The 14,824-nt window shown below is 35.9% G+C and overlaps 4 protein-coding genes across 4 annotated transcripts; 3 read left to right on the top strand and 1 right to left on the bottom strand.

Moving 5' to 3' along the window:
- Positions 1 to 79: 79 nt before the first annotated feature.
- BomS2 (Bomanin Short 2) lies at positions 80 to 491 on the bottom strand. The gene is made up of 2 exons (XM_086827923.1): positions 374 to 491; positions 80 to 308 (listed from the first exon to the last, which is right to left on the bottom strand). The coding sequence occupies exons 1-2, from the start codon at positions 429 to 431 to the stop codon at positions 229 to 231; spliced, it is 138 nt and encodes a 45-aa protein (XP_086684049.1). The 5' UTR covers positions 432 to 491; the 3' UTR covers positions 80 to 228.
- Positions 492 to 1,973: 1,482 nt separating this feature from the next.
- On the top strand, positions 1,974 to 2,604 carry BomBc2 (Bomanin Bicipital 2). The gene is made up of 2 exons (XM_020962432.2): positions 1,974 to 2,058; positions 2,125 to 2,604. Exons 1-2 carry the CDS (start codon positions 2,001 to 2,003, stop codon positions 2,502 to 2,504), a joined length of 438 nt encoding a protein of 145 aa, XP_020818091.2. The 5' UTR covers positions 1,974 to 2,000; the 3' UTR covers positions 2,505 to 2,604.
- Positions 2,605 to 3,477: 873 nt separating this feature from the next.
- On the top strand, positions 3,478 to 4,039 carry BomBc1 (Bomanin Bicipital 1). The gene is made up of 2 exons (XM_020962542.2): positions 3,478 to 3,565; positions 3,627 to 4,039. The coding sequence occupies exons 1-2, from the start codon at positions 3,508 to 3,510 to the stop codon at positions 3,926 to 3,928; spliced, it is 360 nt and encodes a 119-aa protein (XP_020818201.2). The 5' UTR covers positions 3,478 to 3,507; the 3' UTR covers positions 3,929 to 4,039.
- A 1,357-nt stretch (positions 4,040 to 5,396) lies between these two features.
- BomT1 (Bomanin Tailed 1) lies at positions 5,397 to 5,921 on the top strand. The gene is made up of 2 exons (XM_020962551.2): positions 5,397 to 5,600; positions 5,666 to 5,921. The coding sequence occupies exons 1-2, from the start codon at positions 5,534 to 5,536 to the stop codon at positions 5,812 to 5,814; spliced, it is 216 nt and encodes a 71-aa protein (XP_020818210.1). The 5' UTR covers positions 5,397 to 5,533; the 3' UTR covers positions 5,815 to 5,921.
- The last annotated feature ends 8,903 nt before the right edge of the window (positions 5,922 to 14,824 follow it).

Below are 14,824 nucleotides of genomic sequence, written 5' to 3' on the forward strand. Positions count from 1 at the left end.
TTGGCATTGAAAATTGTTTTAGATTTTTAGCTGAAATTGTAAAAATTATAATAAAAGACAAACACACTGGCAGATGATGTAGTTTTCATTTTAGTTGTTGTATTATTGGCATTGTTTCTAAATTCTATGTTTCACTTTAGTACAGTTTTGTAGCATAAATAATGTGTCTTGGATGGTGAGGTAAGCTATGGCCTTGTAACGATCATCAAGATCGGCGAGAACCTCCCTCTACTTGCCGCCATGCACATTGCAGTACTTGCAGTCGCCGTTGATGATCACATTTCCGGGATCGGGCGACAGAGGAACAGCTATGAATAGAAATATAATTAATAAGTGAAATAATTCCTTCAGGAAGAGAAGTTCCGCAACTTACCATTGGCCAGAGCCAGAAGACCGAGCACAAAGACGGTGACAACGGAGAAGAATTTCATATTGATTCCTGGGATTTCTTCCGGTTTGGATGCTAAATGCTCTGAGCAATTGATTGGCTTGAACTGATGCTGTCGGTCCGTCGCACATGATCTTATATAGCAGTCCGCTGGGATCGGAACAGATCGGATCGGATCGACGGCGACTCGAGTGCATTGGGTAGTCGGAGGCTTCTGATAACCCCCGACAACAAATAAGACGTGTTTGGGAAAACACAGAAAGGTTAGCACTCTCTGCGCTATAAACATCGTATAGTAGTATACAATTTTTTATTTACCTTTTTTGCGTATTTAAATCTGGAAATTCCAGTCTAGTGTTTACGCCAAAGTCAATAAGTGTCTGTTATGCGAAATAGCAGGTAGAAGTGAATATTATTAAATCTTAATTCAAGCGAAAAAGGGTTCTAGTATGTGATTGGACATTGGATAGTAATGTAGGGAATTTCATCATCATTTTTTAAGCTTCTCCTTGGCAAAAAAATATATATTTGATATTATTTTATTGTGTGTTTATTTACTTTTATTTATTTATTTACTTGCAGCCAGCGCTAATTAAATCAAACACCAAGCTGTGGTAAGCGAATAACAAAGTATTTATTTTGTATGCATTTATTTCGGTATTATAAAAAGTGTATCGACTAATTAAAAACCGCTGAATAGATGTTAATTAGGAAGTAAACACGTGTTAGTTCTAACTTAATCAATTCTACACTTGTGTAATACACTATTAATGTATCAAGTACTTCTTAGAATGCAGGTAGATATTAATTCTCTAGAAGAAGTGATAAATTTAATAGGTTTAAATTAGTAACTTAAATTTAATAAACTTTGTAACTTAATATACTTTTTCGAAAACGTTTGTTTTTAACTAGCAAAATTCAGAGATTTACTATAACAATAATTAAAAGAATGTTATTAGCAATATATCAAACTAATTATCGATTGATTCACAAGTTTAAATATTTTTTAATATATCAGCATTTGTGATAATACCAATAAGGTACACTAAAAGTTAAAAATCTATATTTAAACTCCTTTGCGATAATACCAATAAGGTACACTAAAAGTTAAAAATCTATATTTAAACTCCTTTGCGATAATACCAATAAGGTACACTAAAAGTTAAAAATCTATATTTAAACTTTTAATTTTCACATAATTATATTATATCAAAATGTTATGGTATCACATAGTCGTGTCCCTCTAATAACTATAGTAAAAAATGGGAAATTATCAAGTCTATCAGGACATAGCATCAGGTACCTCAGGGATTTTTAAAATACATACAAATAAACTAATCTTATAAAGTTAATCTAACTACAAGTAACAGTCAATAGTTCACCTTTGTCTCAAAATAATAATATAGAAAATAAGGCATCATTTAAAGCTTGTTCCAGCGTTGAGAGGGGTGTACATATATTTATGAAAACGTGCACACTCCCGTATTCTTATATATATGTTATATATACTACATTTACAGATTTGAGATTCAAGCCCAAGATAATAATCCAGCTATAAAAGAAGGTGCTTGACCAGACAGCCGTCGATCCAGCCAGTTGGAGAGCCGCAATAATGAAGTGTCTGACATTGTTAATGCTTTTGGTCTTGGCCACATTGGCCTATGTGCAAGGTTAGTATAATAATGATTATAAATATTATAAAATAGTACTTAAATAATTATTATTATATCCCACAGCCGGCAAGGTGAGCATCAAGGGTGAGTGTATCAATTGCAACGAACATCCCACTACCACAACCACACGGAAACCCACTCCTGCTCGAGGACATGGCGGCAAGACAACGCCCAAGCCCAGATCGAAAGCTTCACCAGCCCGGAAAGATTCCGATTCGGATGAGGATGATGATGATCTATCCGGATGGTCATTGCATCAATCCGCTGGCGGAGCTCAGCACATCGGGCGGCACAAGCGTCAGTGGGGCGGTGGAAGGGGCGGAAGTGAACAATATATCGGCGGTTGGACAGGAAATGGTCCCATTACCACCATCGATTCCCGTGGCACCCCCGATACATTTGTCAGAAATAGCGATTGCGTCGGCTGCAACATTCGGGGTTGAGGTTCTGACACTCGGAATAGTAAAATTAAAAAGTTGGAAAAAATAACCTCAATGGAAACTTTGAATTTTGAAATAAAAAAATATTACTTATCACTAATAACTACTAAAGTATTTAACTTATTTCTGATGGCCTACATTTCTATTTGAACATTTATTTTTAATAAGCATTAAAATATCTTATTAAAATCATAAAGAAAGTATCTAGATGGAAACCTTATCAGTATGCAAAGCTTACCAACTTCAAAACTGTTTTTTTAGACCTAAGGATAAAAGAAATTATTGCTATCTATCGATACCGATATGTATTTCGATATTTAGGTATTCTGATAAATTGATATTCTGATATATACATATATTTAAACTTTTGTTGCTGGAAACAAATATACAAATCTAGAACAACATTTTATTTTAATGTCTGTAAACCGATACTATCAGTATATTAACGATAAATTTGATATGTTTTAATTTTTGTATATCAATTATTTCGATACAGTAAAGCTTAGCAAGACGAATTTATTTTAGATATATTATATCGGACTTTTCTTCTTGATATACTTTCCTAGTTAGGAACCCTTGGAAATTTGAGATCAAAGCAAGTAGTGGAGATAATAATATTTAAAAAATCTTAAATATGATATCTCTTATATATATTAAATCCAAAATTAGGTAAATATCTTTTTACCTGTTTCTTAAAAATATCATAGACTTAAAATAAATAATATTTGTAAACAAAATTCTCAAATAGTGCTTTGTTTTTGCTTCGCTTGAACATATACTGCAATACAACGATCCAGTTCGATTTCAGATGAAATAATCAGCTCTGGAAAACCCCTTTGCTAAGAATTATCTACCAATTGAACTGGTTTCCCGTGCGATTCCCCACTTCGCCACTTGACTGTGCGACGACGTGCAATCTGGTTTCTAAAACAAAGCAATTGAAATCGCTTAAAAGCTTTAAGAACTCAGGCACCTCAAGCAGATTCGTCTTGCAACCAGATCGAGAATGAAGTGTCTGATTTTGGCCTTTGTCATTGCCGCTGTCCTGGTGTCCCTGGTCACAGGTAAGCAGACATGGCCTTCCCATTATCCCCAGCACTCAGTCATTATTCGAATCCTTCACAGCCGGAACCGTGGTCATTGGCGGACGATGCCTGGATTGCAGTCCGCCGGTGGGGGAAAAGGTTATAATCGATGGTCAAGTCCACAGCAGGGGTAATCCGGGACAAGGAACTGTTTATATTAATTCGCCGGGCGCATATCCAGGAGCTCTGGAGGGTTCTGCCCTTAGGCCTCGTCCTAAGATAAGTAGAGGAGGTGATTCTGTCTCCCAGTATCCTGAGGGCTTCAGTGGCCGTGTTCCGGGTAACACTTACCTCCACAACGCGGACTGTGTCGGCTGCAGCATCAGCGGGGGCGGGGACTGAAAATTAATAAAATATTATTAGCAAAAATCTGACATCTTTATCTTAAATTGTTGAATATTTTAAAAATTGAATAATTAAATATGAGAAGCAATAAATGAATGAGTAATGAAATAGTACAAATATCTAATAAGAAAAAGAAATTCACTATTGTGTATTTAAATTACATACAAGATTTTCTTACGCACATTTTAAAAAATTATTTTAAAATAAATAAAGCCTATTTACTTAATTTTCACGCTCGAAATAATTTTCTGTCTAAATATCAAATAAAATCACAACACCACATTTATATTTACGAATATTTCCGAATATAGTTTAAGTTCGTATTCAATCTTTTATAGACATTATTTCCTTTCAAAAATTTAACTTAATTAACTATTTAAAATCTATACCGATAATAAATTTAATAATTTTATTGTTAATAATTGTTTAATTAACTAGAATAAACGTACGACTATGGAATACCCTAGACTATGTAAAAGCCGAGTTTTAAAGCCAAGATGCTAAGGATTTGCAAAGGTTATTAACTTTGTTTCAATTGAAAAGTATACGTTTTAGTTTTATTTGTCAAAGAATGTTAGGATTGTAAATAAAAAAATATTCTAAAATATATCTTATAAATAGATTTCCAGAATTTTCTACAAATAACTGAAGATGGGTCTTTAAGATAACATAACAAAATAGACAAGGCTAGCTCTACTCTGATTAAGATGAAAATGAAATCATAAGCATGTTTTTCTGCTTCCTCATATATACATGTTACTTATCAAAAATCGGGCATACAATATTTATTATAAATAATTGGCACGTGTCGAAAAAAATGTCAATGAAGAAGATGCATAAATCCAGTTTGATTTGTTTGTGTTTATATTTCAATTTTAACAAGGTTAGTCACCTGCTAACAGTAACCAAATGACAAATGTTTTAAAAGCCAAAGCAAATATATAACAAGAAGAAATATTATAAAGTGTAATGACTATGATATACCCAGTACTAACTGACCTATCGCAAAATATGTTCAATAACTTAAAACTCTGTTGCAGAATTTGATCAATTGAAAATTATTCTTTATATTACACCTCAGAAATAAGTGTTACAAACTGGAATATATTATATATTTTTTAATTTAATTAAACTCAAAATATTACTATTACTTTAACATGTTTGGAAAATATTTTTAAATTTAATTGATACCTTTAATATATAAACAAATATCAAACATTTCCCATACATCTGAGCAACGATAAATGTGATACTAAAACACTGCACTTAATAACAAATCGAATACCTTACGTCATTATTGGTTTTTACGCAGTGTCTATCTAAAGTGCTGCTAAATATATAAATTAAATTCCGAAGCTGGAAAGCAGAAGCTTTAAAGCTGCACATCAAACGAGATGGGGCTTCAGTCATATTGCATAGGTTATCAAGTGCGGCGGGGGTTTTGCTTTCATTCCAGCTGTTCTTTGGGAAAATCCTAAGGTTTTATAAAATATTCAAGGGTATTTTCACTTATTCTTGACTTGCTCACATCGAGCAAAAAGCTATATAATAAGTCCATTACTGTGGCCTCTCAATCAGTTTCTCATCGGAATTGTCGCCGCAATGAAGTATCTTTCGTTATTTGTCACGCTTCTGGCGATGCTTTGCCTTGCAGATTTTGGAAGTGCTGGTAAGATATTCACATAATATATTATCTTCTTGGAATTCTTTGTTAATTATAGTATTTTATTGTAGGCAGAATAAATATACCCAAGATAACCATTCGGAATGGAGATATCACTGTCCATGGAGACTGCCATGGTTGCACAGCGAGAGCCAGCAAAAACTCGGCGCATTTATCAATTCATCAGTCTTATTCTTACAAATGGAGAAGTAAAGGTTAAATTAAGTAAATAATTAAATATAAATCAGTTGTAGTCACACTTGCCATTTATATATAACTAATTAAAAAACAATTACTCATGTGAATAAATTATGTAATAATATTAAATATTTAAATTGAATTATCATAGGGTTGTTGTGAAGTTATAACACTGTATTATAATTTGTAGTAATTGTTGATTTTTTTTTCGTTTAAATTTAACTTATTTAAAAGACCCTTTTAATATATTTAAACAACATATAGTGTTATAGCATCATTCGAAGCTTGAAACATTTAATTAATCAACCCAAAATATATCCCCAAAAACGAAATGTTCTGTGTTCAATTTCCACAAAAGAAAAGGACACCAACAAAATCCTTCCACCAAGCAACTGGCCAGGTCCAGGTCCTTGTCCACCTGAGCACAGAGTTCACTTCACTGTACTAAATTAATAATAGCCAAATTGCAATGTTCTCGTAAATTTGTCGTAAAACTCAAGCCGGGATCGTAAATCATTCCGGTGCAGAGCGAGGTTCCGTTTCGGCTTCTGTTTTATGCCTCATTGGTGGAAATATTCCAACAAAAAGGCATAAAAATTGCCATCATATTTGACTTTACCCAGGGTCCCTTTGCCGTACACGTGTTTTTCTCATTTTCCTTGCGGCAACCATTTCCGCGTTCCGCTTTCCCGCTTTCCCCATCCTGAATCCGGAGTCCTGTGTTCGGTGTCCTCTTGTGAGATGTTTTATTGCCAAAGAAAACGGAACGAAGGCAAACCGCTGTGCGCCTGTAAATGACTCCCCAGGCACCTTTATATTGACTCGTAAAATTGCGACATTTAGTTGTGTGTGTGTGTGTGTGAGAGAGAGGGGGAAAATTCTGTCCTCTCCATGAGTTTTCCAGGCCCCTTTTCCACACTTCCGGCCCTTGGCTGTTGTCTTTAGCCTGTTTATTCAGGGTACGGGGGACAGGTTTCTTTGCCGCTTTAAATTTGATTTTTATTTTCCAACGGCAAACGATTTTTTTATGATAGAACCAAAAAAAAAACACACCCCCATCGTTGTGTTGCAAGTCTTTGATTTTTTACAGAGGAAATTGAGTTTTTGGATATATATATAGGAGAAAGGTTTGACAAAGGACTCAGATCGACAAAGGTTCTTAAATAAGGCAAGAAGGATTTATCAGACACTTGAGAGATGCTTTACCTTGACTCTTTTTTCTGATTCATAATAATAAAATGAATTATTCGCAGGATTGATGATTAATTTCAATTTGCAGATATCAAGAGTTTAATTAAATTTTTAAATTAAAATCAAATTAAAATCAATTTATTGGTTCACGGTAGCCATATTGCGCATACGCACTGTTGAACAAAAGTAATAAGATAATTTTTGTTTTAATTTTGTTTATTTTTCAGTTTTTTATATATTTATTTAGTAGTTCCACTTGTTTATCTTAGATTATTATTGCAGAATAAAGGATACAAGTATATTTAAGTTAAATAAAAAAGGCTATACATGTCCGATAAGTATTCTATTTATTTTTCCAATTTTTTAAAATTTAATCAAAGCCAACGATGTGCTTATTGCACTCGTATTTTGTTTGCACATTGAATGTCCTTTTCATTACCCTCTGCCTGGTATCCTTCTCTTGCATATCCCTGCCTGCTGCAACTGTCATTGCAACCTAATTACGCACTCCGAATTGCCTCCCCCTTTTGGGACATTCGACAAAGAACCAAATATGCAATCAAAATTTTGCCAAACACAGAATTTTCCTGCTACTTTTCCAGGCCGAAATGGCAACCCAATATAACCGCATTTGATGCCCAGGACATGTGGCCAAATATGACCACTGAGGTGGAGGTTGTCCGGCCACGCCCTGGGGCCAGCCCACCACATTCACCTACACATTCACATCCACAGGACACCAGAAGGACCGTCACCAGCAGGAGCTCCTGTGCCATTGACCACCGCCCATCGCCCACCTACCCCCAAGGCCGATCAACTGGACATTCAATTTTACAAGCCCGCTGCCCTCGGATGCCTGCATTATGCAGCTTACCTCGAACTGATTTCATTTTCGTAATTACCTCGACAACGGCCTCCGTTGCCGCCCTGAAAATCCCCTGCAGCAACATAGATAGAAAATTTTTTCAGTTCTGAATATATATATATAATTTCTTAATTTTATATGTTGTTTAATTATTGAATTAAGAAATATATGTATTTTTTTCTTTAAAAGTTATAACAATTTTTTGATAATATCCTTTGCATTACATTAATTGAAATATAGCAAAATGTACCATATTTATATCCTGTCAGAGTATTAAATTTTTAACAAAACATGAAAGGAATCTAACTTTGGGAAGCCAAAGTTTATATACGCTTGCAGTTTTAAAGTTAAGTTAAAAGTTTTGCAAATTTTGAATTGACATTTATGAATATTTTTTTAAGACAATTTCTTCAACAAATCCCATTTTAAAAAACTCATAACTAATCCAAAAATGCATAAATTTTAAATCGGAAACCGGTTCTATGCTAGTTTTAGTTAGCCTAATAAATCTGCATATTCAAATTAAAATATAAAAAGATTAACATTTTTGCCATTTTTTTTCGGCTATTTTAACGATGTAACCCCTTATAAAATGTTGAACATTTTGAAAAAATTAAATTTTATCCGGATATAGCTAGATCGACTCGCCTGTTGATGCTGATCAAGAATATATATGATTTATAGGGTCGGAAATGACTCCTTCACTTAGTTTGCAGCTTCTGACTAAAAAAAATTAAGCATGAAAAATATTCTGAAAAGAAGTACAAAATGGTCTTAAAACTCCGCTCTTTAAAATTTACTATTATTTTTTGTGTACCAAATGGTATAAATATATTTTTAGGTCACAGATATATGTATATATATTTGGTACATTGAAAAGGTTTTCAGGTTATTCCAGGTTATTTAATGCTCATTTCTCTCAGTGTCTGCACATCCATGGGTTATCGACAGGTGGCGCTGGCTGGTTTTTGAGGTGGGGTCGGTCCGAGAGAGCTGGCTTAACGAGTTGATTAAATGCTGTAATTGATGGAATTGCAAATGTGAATGGGGATGGATATGGAGATGGAGATGGTGATGGGGATGTGAATGCAAAGGTGTAAATGATCGGCTTGGAATGCCGCCTGGATAAACAGGATGTCATTGTCGTTAGGAGATGCTTGGATGAGCTCCAAAGTGATTTGGGATGGCTGCTCATCCTCCTCCTCCTCCTCCTCAACCCTTTTCCTGCCCTTCGTCCTGCCAACCCTTTTTTCGCCGGATCGCCGGACAACATCAGTGGACATCAATCAAAAGGAGCGCCGGGAATGTGAGCGTATTCATTTCATAAATATTTGCGGCCAGGGTCGGGGTTCCCGACTTCATAAAAGGGGTCGCAAAAAATAAAAAAAAGGCAAAAAAAAAGGGGAACGACGGGCCGGCACACACACACACAAAAAAGGTTGAAATAAAAAATGATTTCAAAATTGAAAGGATTATGGGCAAACGGCCAACGGAGCGCGTTAATGTTGATGGCCGGATGGGTTCCCTGGGGTCGAAATTGGGGACCTGGGACTTGGGACCTGGCCTCTGGGACTCGGTCTGGAACTGAGACTGGGACTGAGACAGGGTCTGCTGGTATGCTGCTGGTGTCGCTGTCAGTCAAACAAAAACCGGGCGAAATCAACAAAATCAAAGGCACAACAACACACACAGACACACATCCTTGCCGTTGTTGGTCAACAATATAATTTGAACAGGAATACAAAAAATAAACGAGGCGCACGAGAAGTGATTTTGTGGAAACAAGAGTGAATGCTTTATAAAAGCACACACACAGTCTCCGAAAAAAAAGAACACAAAATGTACAATTTTTGTATAAATCAAACCAAATATGTGAGCAAAATGTGTTTTTTTATTATTTCGATACGTGAAACCGGAATAGACACATATAATGTGGAGACAGCACAGTGGAGTGTTGTGAGAGTAATAATAATAATTAATCCATTACGAAATATATAAGCCTATTTTATAATATTAAAAAAATGTATGTGCATTAATGCATAGTTATTTGTAAATGTATAACAAACTAATTATATATATTTTCATGGTGTTATCGAAGTGGACTTCTTCCCGGTTATCCAGATGTATTGCATAGGTCAGGTGATATTTTTGGGATCAAAGGATCACTATCACTATCACTTTCACTAGGATGTAAACGGTGGGAAAGCCGCGGACAGAATGAGGCTAGGCGGAGGCTGTGCTCGTATTTATAGTCGCCGAGTAAAGAGAACAGAGAAAGTGAGAGCTAGAGAGAGAGAGAGAGCTATGTCCAGAGAAAGAGGGATTCACATACCAAAAAATTGTAGAGATAAAGAAAGAGTAAGAGAGAGGGAGAGAGAGAGAGGCATGACTCCTACATTGCGTTGCAAACTTTTAACTAAAATTATAAAATAATATAATAATAAAATATATAATAAAAATGCACAAACTTTAAGAGCCCCATTAATATATTTTGCTCCATTAGATTAGTGTTTTTTTTTAATATATATAAATTGTATGTATTAAAGCTACACTCGCACCCACTGTACAGCTCCAGTTTCATTACGTTACGAAACCATTTCAATTTGCTCAGTTCAATCCTTCCCCTCTGTCACCCACTGTGCTGTATTGCCTTTTATTTGCACCAAAAAGAAAAAGTTAAATGCACTGAAAATATATTTGATATATTTTATTAAGCAATTAACTACAATTCACAGGTATTTCAATTATGTTTTTAAACATAAATAATGAGAATTTTCAGTCAATCCCATTTGAAATCGTTTTAAGAAACTAAGGAAAGGCCTGGCAAAAATATACTCAAAGGACTAATTAAAGGATATATGTTTATAAAGGATAAATAAAAGGAAAACAAGGATATACATACCTTTCAAATTCCAACAAAATCGTAAACATTAATGGTCCAAACTGTTTCCCAGTGTATCCACATGGGTGGAACTTTTACTCTGTCCTTGTCTGAGAATGGCTTTCGCCTTCGCAGGACAACTGCTAGGACTGCTGCTGGCAGTTTGCACAACGATAAATGTTATAGCTGAGCTGGGGATTTGCTGCCACTGTTTGGGAGTGGAACAGCTGCCGCTTTTTGGACCAGGACTTGGAGTTGGTCTTGGTCTCGGACTTGGACTTGGACTCGCAAAACTCAATTTATTGTTGGGCGCCGCAGGCAGGCAGTCAGGCAGGATCTGCTCGGGCCGCCTTTCCCGCCTCCCCGCCAGGATATTATCCATCTATCACATTTTACCGTGGTTGTGTTTGCCCGTCTACCATTTCCACATTCCCACACAGGACGAGCACAGGACTTTATGATGTCCATTCTCGCTTCTCGGCGTTGACTGCTGAAAATTGAAAATCATAATCGCATCAACTTTCTGCCCCTGAAAAACTTTTCCCTCCCTCCCCACAGTCTGGAAAAAGTTGAATTTTCCTCTGACTTGTCCCCCTATTTCTCCCGAAAACAGAATGCCAGAAAGATAATTTGTTGAGATTAGTTTTACTACACACAATGGATGCGTGGCTGCTGGATATGTGCTTCAGTCTCTGTGTGTCCTGGTTAACCTTTGGCTCATTGTGGCTGCCTTTTATCGGACAAACCGACGGAAACCAGGGCCAAATCTGGGACTTCCAGCCAACTTTTGTGCATATAAATTATGTGGAAGTTGATTATAAAACAATGCAAAAACTAGCAAAAACTTTTCAGCTCAAGTTGACGTTAACTTTGATAGTTTTAGCGAGTATACAGTAAAGTGGAGGAACGCTTTATAAGGTGTATATTGTGGGGTTGGTATAGCTGGTCATATTGATATTTTGAGAAAACATCAATTTATAAAACTAAAGTAAATATGATTAAAATTGTAACCTTATTTTTGGTCAGGTTATTTACAAGTTTGGGGTTTATATAACAGCTATAAACTGAAAGGTGTGTAAGTTATGCTAGAGGGTATAAAAATGTATAAAATTATATGTCACCACCCTAATCAATCTTATTGCTATATTTTTACACCATGTTTTAGTATTTTTAATCTAATATATATATAGTAAACTTATCCAGGATGCGATGATTCTAAAAGCTTTAAAAATGCGCCATAATTGGACAGAAAAAATGGTATATAGTAAAATTACAACAAATTTACTAAGAATTGCAATATTTTAGACTCATTTTTAAGGTATTTTAAAACCCTGGTAATTTCTAAAACCTCTTAATACATCATATCATACATAATATCCCCCTTTTAAAGCATAGTAAAACTGATCACGCTCCCATCTCTGTGTGGTCAATCAGTAGCTGTCCCTGGCCTCGGCCACATTAAGTGGTGCCATCATCCCGCCCATCCATAATGTTCCTCCTCCTCCTGGTGCTCCTCATCCTCCTCCTTCTGCTCCTCCTGCTCCTCCTTCCCCCCCATTGAAATTAGCGTCGCTCCGTTGGCCATAAGCCTGTCATGATGTGGCAAGTTGGGAAGTCGGTGCGCCTGCCTGCCACAGAGCTTGTGGCCTGCTTTTGTGCCATGTAATTGTTGATTTTATGCGTACGCCGGGCTATTAACGTGTTTGCCCCAAGACCAAGACCAAAGCCAAGAGAACGTCGGTCTTGTTCGCCGTGTTGGCCATGAAAACCAAAGCGGCAATTAGGCCAGTCACAACTGGCCACGATGGCTGGGTTGGGTCAAGTGACCGTCGGGACGTGGATGAGGTGAGAAAATTATTGTTTCGGATGTGTAAATTTACCCAGAACAATTTCCACTAATACGCAGACCCCAAAGCAGGAATCCAATCCCATTATTTAAGAGAAATGGCTATGCGAAGGCAACATATTGTAGTTATGTGAAAAGTAAATCCTATTAGGATTGTTGTTGTTAATGTTTACTTTTTAAATTACTCTTAACTGCTAAGTTAATTAGAGTTAACTATGTGTAGATCAGGAATATAGAAATACCTGGAACCTAGTTTATTTTCAAGCGTTGATAGAAATGTTTTTGTAAAGAAACTAAAAAACTTAAATTCTTCTATTCTATTTAAAGATACATACTTAACTTATATAATTTATATAATGTATAATATTTAACATATGTATTAAAATAAAACAATATAAGCACAGTTAAGTATTACGTTTTCCAACCAAATATAAGATAATTGTGGTAGAAATTTTGGTGTTGGTGAAGTTTTCTGAATTGTTTTACATATCTGAAGATGCCTTAGAAATATTATTTTATTTAAAATAATTGTTTAACAAACTTGTACACTATTATTGCCAATTTAAATGTAATTTGTTATAAACATAATACTTAATATATACTGGTGGTCTTAAATCTCTCCAACAAGGAGTCTAAAAGTATGCAAGAAAATTGTTGAAAACTAAAAGTAGTATTCCTTAATTCAAGAATTATTTTTTAACATAGTTTTGACACCTTTTCAAGGTATTTTTTTACTATAGACAGCTCCAGAAAACTAATATTTAATCAATTAAATATATACTCCTATTCCAGCTAGTGACCAACACTCATAAACCTTCCTTCAGTTTGCTTAAGTTTTGAGCATTATCTACATCATTGTCATAAAATTAACATTAAAGTGGCAAAGGGATCATAAAAATAAAAATGAAATCAACGTATTAACTACACGAGACACACACACACACTCAGTCACTCCGACACCCACACCATTATATAGATGTAAGGAAATCGCGGGAAAGGGGGAGGCGGAAAACACAAGGATAAGCCCGGCTCACGCCACATGGAAAAGGCAACGAAATAAAATCAATTCAAATAAAAAGCATAAATACGACCACAGGAAATGAAAATGACGACGATGACTGCGGCAGAGCAGCCAGCCAGCCCAAGGGTGCGTACCATGGCAGCAGAGAGGGGGGTGGGGGAGCTTCAGGGGTTGGAAAATGGGAAAATGGTAAAAGGGGCGGGCAAACATGTAAGCGCACATTTTACGGCACAAGCATTTTCGCTTAATAAAATGTTAAGTGGGGGAGAAAAAGCGACAGACAAAAAGCAGCGACAGTTGATGAAGGGCCAAGGGAAAAGGCAGTGTGGGTGGGGTGGGGTGGAAAACTCACCCAAAGGACGAACAAACTGACGAAATGACTGACACTGAATGGTAGGGTGGCGCGGGGGAGTCAAGTCTGACAGAGGCAGAGTCGTAAAATTATATTTACAACACAAACAAAGCTGTCGACAAGGCGTGGCAGCGGGGGGAGGGGCTGGGTAGCAGGGGCGGGGCAGGGAGGGGCCAAAAGGACGATGGAGCTCAACACAATGATAAGCATGAAGCGGATGAGAAAAGCCACACAACAAGAAAAGTTGTTAAGCAAATAAATAAAGTAACAATTTAGCACATGTTTAATACAAAAAAAAAATAATGGAAAATCAGACATCAAGTCAAAGTGTTATAGTAAAAGTTATAATTAAAATTGTGACCGAATATTGTATTATTTTTTAATCACTTGTACGTACTTTATGGTACATTGTTAAAGCAAACTATGAAAAAATATTGTAATCCCTTAAAGTGTTATTAAACCTCTTCGCAATAATTTTTATCAATTATTGATTTTACAAAAATAAATTTTAACTAAGGATACTTAAAATTAGATTATTATACTAATAAAATAAAGCATTTCATAATTTTAATTTAACTTTTCAAGTGATTTCCAAACACTCGAGACTCTAAAGGTAATTTCCCCACATTTTCTCTCCATGCAAGCGGAGATAAAGCGAGTAAAAGAAAGAGACAGAAACTGAGAGAGAGAGAGAGAGAGAGAGTGACGGAGTGAGAGAAAGTAGCGCCAGCGAAAAGGACGACGCTTTGGTTCGGTCCCTCGCTTCGTTTGCTTTCACCCGAGGGAAAGCAGGACCAAGGGGGAAGGGAAAGCCGGGAAATGGAGGAGGAGGACTCAGAACGCAGGACGTTGGAGCAGAGCAAGGACGAGCTGGGA

This window comes from Drosophila serrata, unplaced genomic scaffold (assembly GCF_035046125.1).
Source record: "Drosophila serrata isolate PLE 108 unplaced genomic scaffold, ASM3504612v1 contig_184, whole genome shotgun sequence".
Taxonomy (NCBI): Eukaryota; Metazoa; Arthropoda; class Insecta; order Diptera; family Drosophilidae; genus Drosophila; species Drosophila serrata.